An 18,365-nucleotide genomic window follows, 5' to 3' on the forward strand; every position below is an offset into this window, starting at 1 on the left:
CTAAATAACAAAGCAATTGTGGAAGGAGTGTAAGTCTCAGAGCCAGAAAACTGATCCAAATCTTGGCTCCCCCACTTACTTGCTATGTGACCCTGAGGGAGTCATTTAATCTCATCAGTCCTCAGTTTTCTTATCTTTAAAATGGAGATACTCTAATACTCCAATAGATCTGTGACCTCTTCCATTTGGAAGTTCCCAACCAATGATGCAGGCTGCCATTAACAATAATAGCAATGGCAACAATAACAATAAGAATAATAGCATTGATATAGAGCTTTAAAGTTTATAAAGTATTTTCCATTTGTTACCCCATTTAATCCTTAAAACAACCCTGTTCCATAGGTGTGATGGGTCCCCATTTTATGAATGAAGAAACAGGCTAAGCAGGGTTCATTGACTTATATATGGTCCCGGAACTCCTAAGTGTCTAAGAGAGAAATCAAATTTGAGTCTTCCTGATTCCAAATCCAACCCCTCTATCCATTCCATCACGTATCCATTGTCTTCCCATAAGTTCACAGTAATTAGTTCATCTGACCTCCTGGGGACTTCACTCACAGTCTCTTGATATCCCTGTTCACTGGAACACATGAACTGCCCACCCATCATCTCTTGTTCTTGATTGGCTCATATTCTTTTCTGGTCAATGACATCCTTCATGTTGCTTCTATGTAATTCCTCACTTATAATGTGCTGTAACCTGACCACTAGGTATCTCATTAAAATGAGGGTCATAGTAAAAATCATTATAAAAATAACAAATTTTATCCAACATTTACACAATACTTTAAAGTTTGCAAAGGGTTATAGATATATAAATATATAGATCCCATGTGATGCTATAATAATATATTATAACACCAATAATAATAATAATACATGCCTCACAGGGTTATAGTAAGGAAAGTGTTTTGTTAAATGTTAAATTTAACTGACTATAGAAATATGAGCTACTGATAGATTCCTTCTAATAATATAGTGAATCAGTCAAGTTTTTTGTTCTCTGTAATTGTAATTATTCTCCATTGTGGTTAGCACTATGTGAAGCACTTAGTTTTATTTCTGGGGTATGGCTGTTTAGCCAAAAACGGCTCTGTAACTGACTAACTGGGGGACATATGGCCTTAACCTCTGGAACCTCAATTTCCTGATCAATAAAATGGGAATCTACTTCAGAGGGTTATAGTGAAGATTAACCATGCAAGAGCTTTCTAAACTGTAAAACACATATGAGAGATTATATATTGGCCCTCCATTTTGATGAGGGTGGCTGAGAAAAAAGGCAGGCCCTAGTACCTCATTATCATTGGCCTGCTGAGTGCTAAATACAGATCATAGAAGATCGAAAGTACCTTAGAGCTTCTCCACAGGCAGCATCTTTGATCTTCAACTGCCATCACCACATAGGGCATTGAGTCTCTGTGCTTACTTCACATATGCCTTCTCCTCTTGTATCAGAGCCCCAGGAGAAAGGTTGGGGTGAGGAGTTGTTGTTTTGGGAGAAAGGGAGAAGTCCCAAGCTAGGAAACCCACAACCACATATACCATTTGTTTTCAGAGCTATTTATAAAACAAGATTCTTTTAATATGATTAGGATTATACATAGGGTCCTTCAAAGTCAGCTAATCCAACCCTTTCACTGTGGGGATGATGAAACTGATACTGGTTGAAATTCAGTGAGTTTGCCCAAGATTACAAAGCTAATGCATAGCAGAACCAAAAATTGAATACAAGTCCATTGCCTCTCAATCTGGTGCTACACCACCTCTCCTATTCCTGCTGAAAAAAAGCTGGAAGGGATCTCAGGAGCCATCTAGAGTAACCCTTTAATTTTAATAAAATAAATTTAATCAATTTTAATAATTTAATTAATAAATAAAATTTAGTAAAATAAAAAGGGAAACTCAGGGACAGGCAAGACAAGTCACGGGCCAAAAGTCACAAAGCTAACAAGTAACCAGAAATTGAACTTAGGCCCTATGACTCCAAACTCAGTGTTCTTTCCACTTATACCCCATTGCCCAGCTGAAAAGAATCATAGCTTGTTAATTTAACTTTGCCTAGAATCAATAATTCAGAGCCCTTCTTTCTCCATTCTCATAATGGATTTATTAAAAGGAATTCATTAATTCATTCAATAAGCAAGGTCCCCAGGCCTACAGTGACAATCATTAAACAGTCCCAATTTTCAAGGAGCATATACTCTATTGGGGAGGGACAATACAAAAACAGATAAATAAATAATAGATAAACCTAGAATATATGCAAAGTAAATAAATAGTAATTTAGGGGAATCCCATCAGCCAGGTTTTTTGTGGGGAGTAGGGGCCATAGATTTGGGAGGAGGCGGCTCTTGAGCTGAGATTTGAAAGGAGTGAGAGATGCTAAGAGTCTGAATTGCGAAATGAGTGTATGACAGGCATGAGGGACAGCCTGGGCAAAGACACTGAGAGAGGAAATGGAATGATGTCATATATAAGGAATGCAGAGTGCATTAAAGGAACTGATGCATAATAAGCCAAGACATTGACTATGATGATTCCAGAGAGCAAAAGGAAATTTAAACTCTAAGGCCCTATTCCATTTTTAAGACAAGATTCCATTGCTGTGACCAGGAAAATTATGTTTAGAACTAGGAGTGTTCTTAAAGATCATCTAATCCAATTTCTTCATTTTGTTGTTGTTGTTGTTCAGTCATTTTTCAGCTATGTCCAACTCTTCAGTGACCCCATTTGAGGTTTTCTTGGCAGAGATACTGGGGCGGTTTGCCATTTCCTTCTCTAGCTCACTTCACAGATGATGAAACTTAGGCAAACAGGGTTAAGTGACTTGCTAGGTCAAACAAGGTTAAGTCACACAGCTAGTAAGTGTCTGAGGCCAGATTTGAACTCACAAAGATGAGTCTTCTTCCTAATTCCAGGCCCAATGGGCTGCACCACCTACTGCCCCTCATTTTACCAATGAGGAAATTTAAACCCTTAGAAATCAATAAGCAATTCTGTCTCATAAGCAATGTATCCCAGTGGATGGGGCACTGAATTATTTTTTTTTAAGTCAGGAAGCCCTGGATTCAAACTGCCTCAGGTACTTGCTAGCTATGCCTCAGTTTCTTCATCTGCTAAATATGAGTATGAATTCAATGGCTATTGAGCTTCCTTCCAGCTCTAAATCTTGACTTTCCTGGTTTTAGAACTATAGAATGTTTGAGCAGAAAGGGGACCCTTGAACATAGAGCACAAATACCAGAGTCTGAAGAGACCTAAGAGAACATCCCATCCAAGGGGGCTAAGGCTCAGAAAAGGCAAGTGACTTTCTCAATGTCACACAGCTCTGTGATAGCAGAGTCAAGAGGAAACCCTAGGTTGTATGTCTCCAGTCCTCACACTTTTTCCACTCCATGGGGTCAGTAGCTTTCTGAGCCCTCCTCCTCATCTTTGAAAGGAGGATAGCATTATGATGATCTCCTAGAGATTCTTCTGGCTCTAAAAGTCTGTGAATTCAAGGAAAGAAAGAAGGAAAGAAAGAAAGAAGGAAAGAAAGAAAGAAAGAAAGAAAGAAAGAAAGAAAGAAAGAAAGAAAGAAGAAAGAAGAAAGAAAGAAAGAAAGAAAGGAAGGAAGGAAGGAAGGAAGGAAGGAAGGAAGGAAGGAAGGAAGGAAGGAAGGAAGGAAGGAAGGAAGGAAGGAGAAAGAAAGAAAGAAAGAAGGAAGGAAGGAAAGAAGGAAGGAAGGAAGGAAGGAAGGAAGGAAGGAAGGAAGGAAGGAAGGAAGGAAGGAAGGAAGGAAGGAAGGAAGGAGAGAGAGAAAGAGAGAGAGAAGGAATGAAAGAAAGAGGGAAAGAAGGAAGGAAGGAAACTGGAACTATTCTAGCTTTTTCTAAACAAAGCCTTTTGCTAGGCAGTCTTGACTTTTAATTGCTCTCTAGTTCAGGCACCAACAACCCTATTATGATTTTTTGCCACTGTCTCACTCTGGTCTATTTTCATCTTGAACAAAAGGTTCCTGACACTGGCAGCTGGGTTCTAGCTCCTCAGCCAACATGACCAGCAGCAGCCACTCTGTCTTTGCACCCACAACAGCTGCTATGTAAAACACTTTAACATGAATTGCTCTCTGTAAAACCAAGCTCTTGCTCTATGCAAAAACTGAATAGCTTTTGGGCAATCAGAACAAGTTGTGGCCTCTGTTAAGGGACTGGTTTACATCTAGAAATCAACTGTTATCAATTGCAGTCAGCCAGACAGCTGCATCCTGGTCAACTGGCTATGGTCGCCTTGTCTCCCTGCTGTTAGAGTAATCGTTTTTCACCCTGTATGGGTGACATTGAAGGTGTGAGAAAAGAGGAGCTTTCCGATTCCCATGTGATTTGCTAGCTTAAAGCCAAATCTCCGCATCTTTAAAACATGATTGGCCAGTTCTGTAATTTCATTTCACACGGGCATACACACACACACACACACACACACACACACACACACACACACACACTTCAGTCGAAATATCTTTCAAATCCTCCCTCTGACACTCTACAGGCAAAACAGCAGGATGTTTGACTGAACTTTTGTCCTTCTAATGGCCTTTCTCCAGCCACAGCCTTTGAAATCCCTCTTCAGTTTTTGATACTATTGACCAACCCCCACTCCCTCTTTCAGGATACACCGACATCCTTCAACTTTCGGAAAAATGCTGTCTTCTGGTACTCCTCCTATCTACCTGACGAGTCCTCCTCGTATTTCTGTTCATTATCATCATATCATCATCCCTTTCCTGCCCCAGAGCCCACATGTATCCTAGGGGTCTGTCTTGAATTTATTTTTTCTATTCCCTCTTCTTCCATTTCCTTCTCTGTCTCTATCTCTGTGTCTGTCTCGGTCTGTCTCTGTCTCTCTGTCTCTGTCTCTGTCTCTGTCTCTCTCTCTCTCTCCCTCCCTCCCTCATCCCCTAAACATGGATTCCAGTACTTGAGGAAAGTCATTTATAAACCTAACGTGAGTCATTATATAAGTATTATGATCCACTTCTGACATATGGAGAAACTGAGACTCAGGTTGTTTACTGTTTTGCCCAAGGACACAAAACCAGTAGGTAGCAGAAATGGGGCAAGACCCAGTTCTTCTGACTGAACCTAATAATCTTTTTCTCTTGCATCGCTTAGAGTTCTAACATTTTATCATTCCCATTCTGCCTGGTTTGACAGTTTCATTTTGAAAACTATTTACACTTCCCCAAAGTGAATAACTAGGAGCTTTAAAACCATGGTGACAGGAGTGGGCATGATTTTTCTAATGAAGTTTGACATGGTGAACAAAATGTCAGAAGGAAAGATGAAGGTATTAAAATTCTCCCAAACGAATGAACTTGGACATCTTATATTTCTCATGATTAATTTCATTTCTGTCACCACCTTTTATAGCGGATCATAACTTTTTTCTCCAAGAAAATTATGGGAAAAATAACCTGGCTTTACTTTTATATAGCAGCTATAAATTTCTACCCTGACCAAGGGTTGTTAATTTGGCAATGAAAATGTAATCAAAGTTTTTAAGGACTTGGAATAATTTTAGCTTGATTATTATGAAATATTTTATGTAACCATATATTTCTTTCTCTTCCAGACAGATCAGTTTGAAGGATTTAAGCGATGTAAGTAGCCATCTCCTTCAGTACCATAAAAAAAAAGGTAAAGGGGAACAAATTCTATGTTATGAAAGCACATGCTTTTACAGTAGTCTAGGTATCTATAACTAAACTGATTTAAAGAGAACATACCATTACATAATACAGACCTCTTCAAGTAAACAGAAAATATATCCTTCAATGTCGCAGAAGTTTCAGCAAGAGACACATCAAATATACTGGAAACCTTCATATGATGTTATTCAGCATAGCACAAAACTCAGTGTAAGTCATGGATTATACCATCTGTTGAGGGCTAGTATAGAGGCAATGTGTTTTAGTGGCAAGACCCCTAATCTTGGAGTCAGAGGCAATGGGTCCAGTGTGGACTACATGGCCTGAGACAAGTCATTTAACCTCTCAAGTCCTCTGTTACTTTAGCTGTAAAATGAAGGGGTTACATTAGAAGATCTCCAGAGACTCATCCATCTCCAACATTCTCTGATTCTATGAAATGAGGTAAAGAGTCACCTTAATGAGGCATTTTGGGAAAGGTGGTCCTACAGTTTGCACAGTATTACAATTAGGACCAAGAGTTTTAGTTATAATGTCTATGGTTCATAAAACTACAGTTAAGTTCCTTTTTCTATACATTAGCGCCTTGCCTTTGTTGATTATCTCCAATACTCTGCATACATACCATTGATATAATTGTTTGCATGTTAGATTGTGAGCTCCTCAAGGTCAATGACTGTCTTTTGCTTCTCTTTGTATCCCTAGAACTTAGCACAGTGCTTGGCACATTGTAGGCACTTAATAAATGCTTGCTGACTAATAGAAATTATTAATAAAAAAACAAAAAAAGGGAAGCTATTGTCTCAGGGATACTTAACATATCATCGATCTACACTGATAACAGGGTAATACTAATGCAGCTGGTACATATAGTAAAACCTCCATCCTTTTTTATCCCTAGTACAAATCTTGTCTACATCTTTTTTGCAGAATCTACATAGAGTATCTCACCAATGCACTTGAGCTGATTCTTTCAATATTTCATGAATACCAGTGCAGCAGTTGGGTTTTCCATCACTTATTCTTATAAGCAGACCAAAACCCATCTCTTTTCTCAATCATATATAAACTTGACTATGTCTTTTATCCCATTTCTCACATATAAATAACCATTCAGATTACACTGCAGCCTACTTGGGTCCACTGTGTGTGTTTCCATTGCTCCTTAAGTCTCTTGTAATTTTGATTCTTCTGAGATCATGGTGTTCTGTAATTTGCAACTACAGAGAATCAACAGGAGAATATTTACATTAAAAAGATGGGCTTTTGTAGCAGCAAGCAGGTTGCTATCATTAGAATTACTGTACAATTTTCCAAGGGCAGTAAAATAGGATTTCTTAATCCTGTTCAATTTGGGCTCCTATTATTGTCAATACTGCAGATTGACAATACATCCAAGATAGATTAATGTACTAGTATTCTGATATGCTCTTGGATTAGTTCAATGAGTTATCAAACAGCACAGCATAACCTGGGCAATACACATTTTTATCCACTTTATTTTTCCATAGTGGATAACTAGGATTATTTCTTTTGAATGATGGTAGATTTCATTGACTCTATCCCCCAAACCACCCTGAGCTCTGACTGGTAAGGTTTTGCCTTATTTTGCTTCGATCCAGGCTTCCACTTCACTTTCTTACTATTCCCACCCAGGCTAACATTTCCAACTCCTCCACACCATAACGTTTGGTCAGGCTTGTGAGAAGAGGTGCCTAGCTCTGGCTTCTCCCATCAGTGATAATGATGAGGTCAAGGGGCACAATTAGCCCCTGAAACCACCCTGGGCTCTAATCAGAGACCTTTTGCCTTATCTTGTCTGACTCTGGTTTCCTTCTCAGTTCTTGGTCATGTCCATACCACAACAGGTTCCTCCCTCCCCAGCTCCCCACCTTTCCCCACCTTATCCCTTCTAGCTGTCCTATTTGTGTTGGGGAACCTTTATTATGTTAAGGGAAGACCTGTATTAGAATGGAAACTTCTGGAGGGCAGAGACTGTCTTGCTTTCTTATATTAGTATCCTCAGCACTTCGGGCAGTACCTGGTACTGCAGTGCTCCCAGGACTTGATAAAATTAGAACAATGTTCTCCTTGGACAGCAGCATCTAGAGAATTCCTCTAATAATAGAGACTCCATCTTCTCCTTGGACATTGTGCAGGACATATTTTTTAATTTGGTGTGTATCTTAACCTTTGTACTAACTAGCTACGAATGTAAATGTACACAGGCCCCAGCAAACACCTTAAGTGAGTGTGCATGTGTGTGTGTGTGTGTGTGTGTGTGTGTGTGTGTGTGTGTGTGTATGAAAAATCCTGGTCCCTTTTTAAAAAGTCTTTGGTCACAAGCTTTGGATCCAGAAAAAAAAATTGACAAAATTCACCTCCCTCCCTTCTTTGCAGATGTGAGGAGATATGACTATAAAATATTGTACCTACTATCATATATAATTGGTGCTATGATGACCCCCATTTTACAGTTGAGGAAACTGAGGTAGATAGAGTTTAAGTGACTTGCCTAGGGACAAATGGCCAGTTTGCATCTAGGCTTGATTTTATAATATAATTAAGAAGGAAAATTATGAGGGATATAAGTAAATCTGAGAAGATCTTTATGATCCTTGGTGTAAAAAAAAAGAACCAGAAGAATAGAGTACATAATAATTATGGGTCATATGATAAAAAGTGAATGATGATGATTCAAGAAAAATTGTGATGAGTCCTTAGAGGGAGGGATTAGAAAAATGTAACCATACCTGTGTTGAAACCAATTAAATTAAATGTTAAAAGTTAATAAGCAAGTTTAGTTGTTTATATTGATGTTAAATGTTATTTCTAATAAGGCAATAATTTTTAAAAGGACACCATTGGATTTACAGCTTAAAGAAACTTTAGAACCATCTAGCCCAGCCTCCTCATCTTAGAGGTGAAAAAAACTGAGGCCAGAAAAAGAGAAATTACTTGCTCAAAGTCATATGGCAGTAAATAAAAGTTAATAATCATTTATTAAGTGTCTACTACATGCCAGACTCTGTGCTAAGCTCTGGGGATACAAAAAGAAGCAAAAGACAGTCCCTGACTGAAAGGAGCTTACAGTCTGATGGGGAAGACATGAAGCAAATAAATGTGTACAAACCAACTATATACAGGATAAATAAGAAATAATTAAAAGATGGAAGGCATTGGAATTAGCAACATTTGGGGAAAGGCTTCCTATAGGAAATGGGATTTTAGCTGAGACTTAAAAGAAGCCAGGAAAGCCATTAGGCTGAAATGAGGAGAGAAAGCATTACAGGCATGGAGGATAGCCAGACAAAATTCCCAGAGCCAAGAGATGAAGTATTTTGTCCACAGAACAGTGAGGAGACTCCTGTGTCAATGAATCAAAGAGTGCATGTAAGGGATAAGAAGACTAGCAAGGTAAAGGCAAGGGAGCTAGTTTAAAAAGATCTTTGAATGCCAGAGAATGTGGTATTTGATCCTGGAGGCAATAGGGAGCCACTAGAGTTTAACGGAGGATGAGAGGGGTGGGGTGACATAATCAAACTTGCTCTTTAAGAAAATCCCTCTGCTGCCTGAATGGAAGATGAACTGGAGTGGGTAGAGGGTTAAGGCAGGTAGCTAACATCAGGCTGTTGCAATAATCCAAATATGAAGTGATAAGGACCTGTACCAGAGTGGTGACAATATTAGAGAAGAAAAGGGGGTATGGTAGAGAAATGTTACAAAGATGAGATCTAAAGCCTTTGGTAACAGATTGGCTATGGGGCAAGGGGTGGGAGGGGGGAGTAATAAGAAATAGTGAGAAGTTGAAGACAACACCTAGGTTGTGAGCCTGAGGAACTGGGAGATGGGGCTGCCCTCTACAGTTATAGGAAAGGTGCATAGAGGGGAAAGATAATGAGTTCAGTTTTGGACATGTTCAGTTTAAGATGTCTACTGGATAACCAATCTGAAATGTCTGAAAGGTAGATGGAGATGTGAGATTGGAGGTCAGCAGAGACGTTAGGGCAGGATAGGTAGATTTGAAAATCATCAGCATAGATATGATAATTAAATCTATGGGAGCTGATCACCAAGTGAAATAATACAGAAGAAAAAGAGAAGAGGGCCCAGGGCAGAACCCCACAGGACATCTCCAATTAGAAGGTGTGATCTGGAAAAGCATCCAGCAAAGGAGACAGAGGAGAAGTCTGATAGGTAGGAGGACAATAAGGAAAGAGTGGTATTCTGAAAACCTTGAGAGAAGAGAATGTCAAGGAGGAGAGGGTGATGAACAATATCAAAGGCTACAGAAAAAATCAAGAAGGAGGATTGAGAAAAGGCATTTGGATTTGGCAACTGGTAACTTTTGGTGCAATGATGAGGTCAAAGTTAGGGGAGTTAAGAGTGAGAGGAGAGGAGAGGAAGTGGAGACACCTACTGTAGATGGCCTTTTTGAGGAATTTCACCATAAAAGTGAGAAGAGCTGGAATGTAGACACAATTCTCATTGACTCCCAAGACAGCACTTGGCTTCAATGGACTGTGTGAAAGTCATGGAGACTCAGTTACTGGCCCATTATCGTACAGCAAGTATAGAGCATTTCCAATATACTCCATTCACTGCAATTAGTCTTGTGTTCATCCTCAGCAAATGTAAAATTAATGTCAACTACTGATGACAAAGTATATAAAGCACTGCCGAGGGTATTTTGCTTGTTGAATCCAGTTTATAATTCCTATATTTAGAGCTGGAATGAATATGTTAGAGCAGTGGTGTCCAACTCAAACAGAAATGGGGGCCACTAAATCATCCATGAGGATACCTGCAGTTCATATATTGTCTGAGAAAAGCACATATTAATATCATAGATTCCATTGTAGGACAGCTAGGTGACACAGTGGGTAGAGCTCAAGGCCTGGAGTCAGAAAGACTCATCTTCATGAATTCAAATCCAGCCTCCGGCACTTACAAATTGTGTGACCCTGGACAAGTCACTTAACCCTGTTTGCCTCAGTTTCCTTATCTGTAAAATGAACTGAAGAAGGAAATGGCAAATCACTCTAGTATCTCTGCCAGGAAAACCCCAAATGGAGTCATGAAGAATCAGAAAAAACTGAACAACAACAATATTCCATTTTATTTTTATTATTTATTTTATTTTACTAATTCTATACTCACTATTATTTAATAATAAATTTATTTATTTACAATTATTATATTATAATTTCCCAATTACATTTTAATTGGGTTCTGTGGCACTTGGGAGTGGTACAGGCTGTACTTTTCATACCTCTGCTTTAGAGGTCATCTTATCCAACCCCTTCATTTTATAATTGAGGTCCTGAGAAATTAATTGGCTTGATCACTAAGCTAATAATTAGCAGATGTAGGATTTGAACCCAGTTACTTTACCTCTAAATTGAGCACTATTTCTGCTGAACTATGCTGAGGCTCCATGGTAATACAGCTGGTATGTGAAAGATCAAAAACTAGAGCCCAGCTCTTCTGAAGCCAAGTCTTGGGCTCTTTCCACTACAAAAGACGAAGGTCACATCAAAGATTTTGCATTTCAATTTATAGTATGAAACTTACTTCAGGGAATGGAATAAGGCATGAGGGTTTTCTTTTTTTTTTTTCACCCGATCTGCATTTTGAAAATTTTTTAACTTCATCCATGTGGGGAACTCCAAGCCTAAGGTTACAAATTCTAAATGAAAGTACATGTCAATTATAAAGCATTTAGAAACCCTAAGGTGCCCAATTAATGATTATCAGAAAGGAGATACTAGGAATCAAAATGACTAACCCACTTTTCTTCCCAAAGTAATCTCTCTTAACCAGGACAATTTGCCTGGTTATAAAAATATGTCTGGGTCAGTTTTGTCTGAACTCTTTTTCTCTTATTGAATTTTCATTTTATTATTTCTATTCTGAAATTCCTATTATTGAATAATATTTCTATTACCTATGTATTTTCAAATTTCTATTATTGAATCTGCTGGGAATTTCTATTTGTGAGTCATTCAGCATCATTGTTCTGATTCTTTCTATACAGGTGCATCAAGGAAATAAAGGTACATTCATTATATTATTTGGATATAATATTTTCTTACATTTCCATACTTGGATTATTAGTGGTTCAGGTCAAGGAATCCTATTCATTATTTTAATCACAGAAGAACCTGTATATGTGTGTCACTTTGTCTTTGCATCCCTAGAGCTCAGTGTGCAACCAGCTCTAATCTATGTAAAGAAAGAGTTGGCAAACAAAATTAAAATTTACCCATATACCAAAACCCATACTCTATCCATTAGTTTCAACTTTGTCTTACACAACTCAAGAATCATTAGACCCCAGCTATTCACTTCCTACTTTTAAACAATTTGGCCACATTCAAATGTTTACCTTCAGAGAGCCTCCAGCTTCAGGGGCTCTTTTCCTTTGCTTCAGACAGTTTCCAAGCTAGTGTTCCACCACACTTCTGATCCTCATAGAGATATGAGGTCCTTTTGTTGTCAATAGGTTAGATTTTAAATCACATTCTATTGATATCGTGAAAGTAGTGATAGCTAGGGTGGAAGGGGAAAGGGTATATAATGTGGGGGTTGGGAGGTAGGGAGGTATAATTGGGGGTGTGAAGAGGGGTGTAAGCAAAGAGACAGTGTGGTAGAGTGGACAAACAGCTGGCTGGACTCTTGAACAACAAGATAAAATCAGAAATCTGTGGCACCCTCACTAAAGATAACATGCAGGCCAACTTGCAAGAGGACAGAGGTTAGTTGTTACTAGCTCTCTTGCTTCCCATTATATGTGAGGGTCAAAGGTAGCTTCCCACCATTGCTAATCTCCTATAAAGGAATCTCCCCACCCCTTGCTTGCAAGAATCTATACATAGGTACCATCTTCTTCTCTTCCCCTAATCATATGAGAACAGGGATCAGAGACTTTCATAAAACCATGGAATCTTAGAACTAGAAAAGATCAGATAGGCTATCTATTCCAATTTTAACCTGAATGAGGAAACAATCTCTTCTATAACATCCCTGGGGCAGCTAGGTGGCACAGTGAATAGAGCACCAGGCCTGAAGTCAGGAAAACTTGAGTTCAACTCTGGCCCCAGACACTTACTAGCTACATGACCCCAGGCAAGTCACTTAATCCTGTTTGCCTTAGTTTCCTCATCTGTAAAATGAGCTGTAGAAGAAAATGGTAAAGCACTCCACTGTCTTTGCCAAGAAGACCACAAATGAAGTTATGAAGAGTCAGACACAACTGAAACAACTGAACCATAATATCCCCAGCAAATAGGCATCCTTCCTCTGCTTAAACACCTTCAGTGACAGGGAACTCACCCACCTCCACAGCAGACCATTCAATTGTTGGATAGATTTAATTGGTAAGGAATTTCTCCCGTAAACTGTCGCAAAAATCTGTCTCCCTGAACCTCCCACACATAGCTCCTACTTCTGTCCTTGGAGGCCAAGCAAAATAGTTCTATTTCATCTGACATATGAAGTCTCTTCAGATATTTGAGGAGCTGTAATCACAAAGCCTCCAAGCCCTCTCTTCTCCAGTTTAAAAGTGCAGACCCTTTTTTCAAAGCTTAGAGACCACTGAGTTCAAGTTAGCATAATACTCCTTCCCTAGCAAGGCCAAATGTATGTTTTGGACCAAAAAAGTTTAGGGAACACTTGTCGGAAAAAAAAAATCCTAAAGCATCTAGGAGCTAAGGATGTCTATTGCCTATGGCCCAGGAGTCAAGGGGAGTTTCGAATGGATGTTTTAGAGTCTCCATAGACCTGCCAGAAGCTGGAGGTGCTATTCCAATGAGATATGAATTGCATTTGGTCAAAATTATACTATCTCCCATGTGCTCTATAATTTCACTTAATCATCTGTCATTTGTGATTTGGATGGAATTGTATTTGTTTATGAAGTTCCAGATCACCTGAAGAGGCCTGTTCTGCCTTGCCAAACACAGCATCATCTGAAGGATCATTCTGTTCCTGTTGCCAGGTAGGACCTGAAAATGCCCTTCCTGGATTATGGCCTGTGGGATCATGAGAATTTACAGTGTCTCATAATTATGTGCCAAATGCTTGATGAGAAGAACTGGGGAAAAAAAAAACAACTATGGACATCTACATTGTGAAGGGGAAGGAGACAGAAAGCTTTAGTGATGGTTGCCTGCCCTAGAAAGCCATGAGGAAAGGTGGTTATTAAAGTCAGTCTCACTGAATTTCCTTGCTATAATATAGGTGATTAATATGGGGCTTCTGAGGACTCAGAGGTCGTCTAGCTGGACATACACACACACACACACACACACACTTCTTCAAAGGACTAAGTGTTCTTTAACACTAAGCAATTGGAGTAAGAAAGATTGGAAATGTCTTTAACTCTTAATTAAATTTTAGTCTTTTCAATTAATAAATTTATTTTCTCTCTTTCCTACCTCCCCCAACCCCCCTCCAAAAAAAAAAATTGCACATACACACTGAAAACAAAAACAAAACCCTTGTAACAAATATATGTAATCAAACCAAACAAATTCCCATGTTGGTTGTGCCAAAAAATACCTATCACAGTCTACATCCTGAGCCCATCACCTTCCTGATGGGATGGAGGTGGATAGGATTTTTATTGTTGGTCTTCTAGAATCCTCCTGGTTGGTCATTTCATTGATCAATGTGTTTAATTTTTTCTTTCAAATATTTAGGCATCAGAAAAGGATTTTTGAGGAGCAGTAATAATGTTAATAACAAATGATATGATATAGCACCATGAAGGTTTATAGACCAGAAGCAGTATGACATATAGTCTTGGAGTCAGGAAGACCTGGGTTTAAGTCTTGCTTTTCATACATCCTGTCTATGTTACCCCGGGCAAGTTTTTTAACCCTTTAGTGCCCCAAGCCACTCTCGGAGGCTCTAAGCTGCAGAGAAATTGCTTACTTATATTAGTAGAAAGGATTTCCTCATTCAAGGAGTTCCCTATAACATTGAAATCACAGGTGCAGTCTTTAACCCTATGCCTAAGATTTTCATAACACTTTCTTCACAATAATCATATAAGGGAGATAGCTCGATCAAGTAAGACTATCCCATTTTCACATGTGAATAACACATACTATAGATGCAGCATGATACAGACAGGAAAGTGCCGGCCTTAGAGTCAGAGGACCTATGTTCAAATCCTGCTCCTGCCCCCTCCTCCCTGGGTAACCTCAGGCAGATGACTTAGCCTCTCTGGGACTCCTAGACCTGAAATGTCCTCTCCCTGTCCCATCTCTAAGTCCCTCCCCTCCTCTAAAGTCCAACATCCAAATTTAACCTCCACAAAGCGATCCCCAGGTCTTCCTTCAATTCTCCCAGGTGAAAGCGATTTCTACTTCTTCGAACTTCTTCCAATATTGTGTTAGACATTAGTGTGTATTTTTTATTGCTGTCATTGTCCTTTCTGTTCCAGCTATGTGTGTCTTTGTCCTCTAGTCCCCAATGAGATTGCTAACTCCCTGAAAGCAGGGCCTGCACCATATCTGTCTTTGTAGCCACAGTACTGAGCACAATGTTTGGCACATGGTAGCATTGAATATGTGTTTATTTGAATTAAAATTATCTATTTGAGCTATAACCATTTCCCCCATGAAAATAGTATCAGATTTCCTTAAACCAGAAGACTTTTTGAAAATTGAACAGGATAACTTAATTTCACTATTAAGAAAATGACAGCCTCATAGAACTCTACCAAACTGTTTCTTTCCCAAACATTTTTGCCAACATTGAAAAGGCCAGTTCTTTTTGAAACAAGACTAAAAAGATGGAAATGCCCAATTGGCTTTGAAGCCTGGGATAAGAGAAACAGCAGCGGACTTCGCCTGAGGTGACCTGACCTTAAGCCAGACTTCCAATGCTTCCTAGCCATGTGGGTCTTTCACCTCACCTATAAAACAGGAATAAAAATTATGTGGAACTTGGGGCACTCCTACTCAAAACTATAGTTCATGAGTCCCAGATGATGGTTTATTTTAATGAGCCAGCCAGAGGATGGGGAGAACATTAGTGACCAAAGAATTCACATGCACAGAGAGAACACAAATAGAAAGCACCTAGAGTCAGGAAATACACTGTTTGCGGTTGTTTAGTCATTTTTAGTCATCTCTGACTCCTTGTGACCCTATTTGGGGTTTTCTTGTCAGAGATACTGAAGTGGTTTGCCATTTCCTTCTCCAACTCATTTTTACAGATGAGGAAACTGAGGCAAACAGGATTAAGTGACTTGTCCAGGGTCACATAGCTAGTAAGTGTTTGAGGCCAGATTTGAACTTACATCTTCCTGACTCCAGTCATGGCACTCTATCCACTGTGCTCCCTGTCTTGAATGGCCAAGGTACACACATAGTCTATGCCAGAGGTGGAGAACCTGTAACCTGGAGGCTCCTTTGTAAGAGCCACACTTGAGACCTAGAGGGCCACAAGTGTCCTTCAGGCCACAGGTTCCCCACCCCTGGTCTATGCTTCCCTTTACAGGCTTTATGAAAATCTATGGGATGCCATATACCATATTTGCTATACTGCTTGATTAAAAAGCTTTTGTTTGGACTATTCTGTCTCCTGGATGGCTGGTAGAAGTTAATAAACCAGTTGGGGCTCGTGAATCATGGTTTTGAGTAGGCACTGACCCCTAAATCACCTTGAATCTAAGGCAGGATTCTAGGGGGCTCATATTCCAGATAGTCTCAGGTTCCAAACTTGTAAAAATTGTTTGACAGGGAGTTAATGAGGAAAGTAGTTTATGAACTTTAAAGCACTATATAAACATAAGCTATTACTATAATACCATCACCTATTACTTGAAATCATTTTTTTGCACTACAATGTTCAATCATTTCTCAAAGGACATTTACCTCCTGATATTGTTCTGAATTCATCTAAGTTCCTAAAGAGCAGAGACTATTTTGATTTATCTTTGTAATCTCAGTGCATAACAGAGTCTATCACACATAGTAGGTGCTTTAATAAATATCTGTTTGCTTGAATTTGGAGATAAAGGAAAAAAATTCATTGAAATTGATTTTAATAAGATTATGTATCTAGTACCCTTCAGCATTCATCTGAAGGAGGTGAAGAAAACAACCTAAAGGCTTCCTAAAGCCCTGGCCTTGCTGGTTCCAACCCAATACCAAGTGAGCTATCAGAGCCCTGCAGCCTCCAATTGTGAAGAAATCCTGAAGCCCAGGTGGTAGAACAGGCAAACACCAACACCTGGACCTCGAGTGCCTCAGTGAGGGTGGTGGAAACCGGTAGAAATCAGCTCAGAAAACCACCAGGTGCCTCAGCACTCTACCACAAAGGAATCTCCCAGTGCATTAGCAGAAACGAGGGAGACAACACTGCAGGGGGCCCCAGGCAGATAAACACCTTGCACCACCCATCTAAAAGGAGCCGAAGAAAGCTAAAGGAAAGGAAAAGCAGGCAACCTAGAATTGCCTGAAAGTTCCAGCCTTGCTGATTCCAGCCCAACACGAGGTAAGCTACCAGAAACCTACAGCCTCCAATTGCCAACATAAGAGGCCCCAGCACACAAAGCCAGTGACCAAGACATAGGCTCCCAATACAAGAAGCTTGGGTCAGTGCCCTCTGTTCCCCAGCATGAGAGGTCAATCTCTTTAAAGGCCAGGGAATAAAGAAACACCATGAGTAAAAAGAAACGTACCATAGATTCATATTATGAGAAGAGTGAAGATCAAGACAGAAATTCTGAAGAGGACAACATTGTTAACAAACCCATATCTGCAACAACAAAAGGGAATATGAACTGGTCTGAAGCACAAAAAGCCTTCTTAGAAGAGCTCATGAAGGATTTTAATAGTCAAATGAGAGAGGTAGAAGAGTCCTTCTAAAATACAATTGGCCAATTGGAAAAAAAAATACACTGAAGAAAACAAGTCCCTAAAAAAACTCAATTGGCCAATTGAAGAAGGAAGGACAAAAACTGACAGAAGAGTACACTGAAGAAAACAAGTCCATAAAAAACACAATTGGCTAATTGAAGGAGGAAGTACAAAAACTAACAGAAGAAAACAATCTGTTATAAACTAGAATTGGACAAATGGAAACTAATGTCTCTATGAGAGAGCAAGAATCAGTCAAACAGAAACAAAAAAATGAAAAAAATAGATGAAAACAACTGACCTGGAAAATCGATTCAGGAGAGACAATTTAAAAATTATTGGACTACCTGAAAACCATGATGAAAAAAAAAGCCTGGACAGTATCTTTCAGGAAATCATAAAGGAAAACCACCCAGAAGTTCTAGAACCAGAAGGCAAAATAACCATAGAAAGAATATACCGCTCACCACCTCAAAGAGATCCCAAATTCACAACGCCAAGGAATATAATAGCAAAATTCCAAAATCACCAGATGAAAGAGAAGGTGCTGCAAGCAGCCAGAAAGACACAATTTAAATATCATGGAACCACAGTCAGGATTACACAGGACCTTGCAGCTTCTACATTAAAAGACCACAGGGCACAGAACATGATATTCTGTAAGGCAAAGGAGCTTGGAATGCAGCCAAGGATCAATTACTCAGCAAAAATGAGCATCATTTTTCAAGGGAGGAGATGGATATTCAACAAAATAGGAGACTTCCAAACTTTCCTGATAAAAAGACCAGAGCTCAACAAAA

The 18,365-nt window shown here is 39.3% G+C and overlaps 1 protein-coding gene across 1 annotated transcript in view; it reads left to right on the plus strand.

The window, feature by feature from the left end:
* CLNK (cytokine dependent hematopoietic cell linker) overlaps positions 1–18,365 on the plus strand; it is a 99,908-nt gene that overhangs the window by 32,973 nt on the left and 48,570 nt on the right. The window contains exons 8-10 of the mRNA XM_020992077.2: positions 5,614–5,641; positions 11,727–11,745; positions 13,610–13,688. Coding sequence (XP_020847736.2) covers positions 5,614–5,641; positions 11,727–11,745; positions 13,610–13,688 — 126 coding nt within the window. The remainder of the gene's footprint in view (positions 1–5,613; positions 5,642–11,726; positions 11,746–13,609; positions 13,689–18,365) is intronic.

Source organism: Phascolarctos cinereus, unplaced genomic scaffold, assembly GCF_003287225.1.
Source record: "Phascolarctos cinereus isolate Bilbo 61053 unplaced genomic scaffold, phaCin_HiC Scaffold_9;HRSCAF=440, whole genome shotgun sequence".
In the NCBI taxonomy this organism is placed as follows: Eukaryota; Metazoa; Chordata; class Mammalia; order Diprotodontia; family Phascolarctidae; genus Phascolarctos; species Phascolarctos cinereus.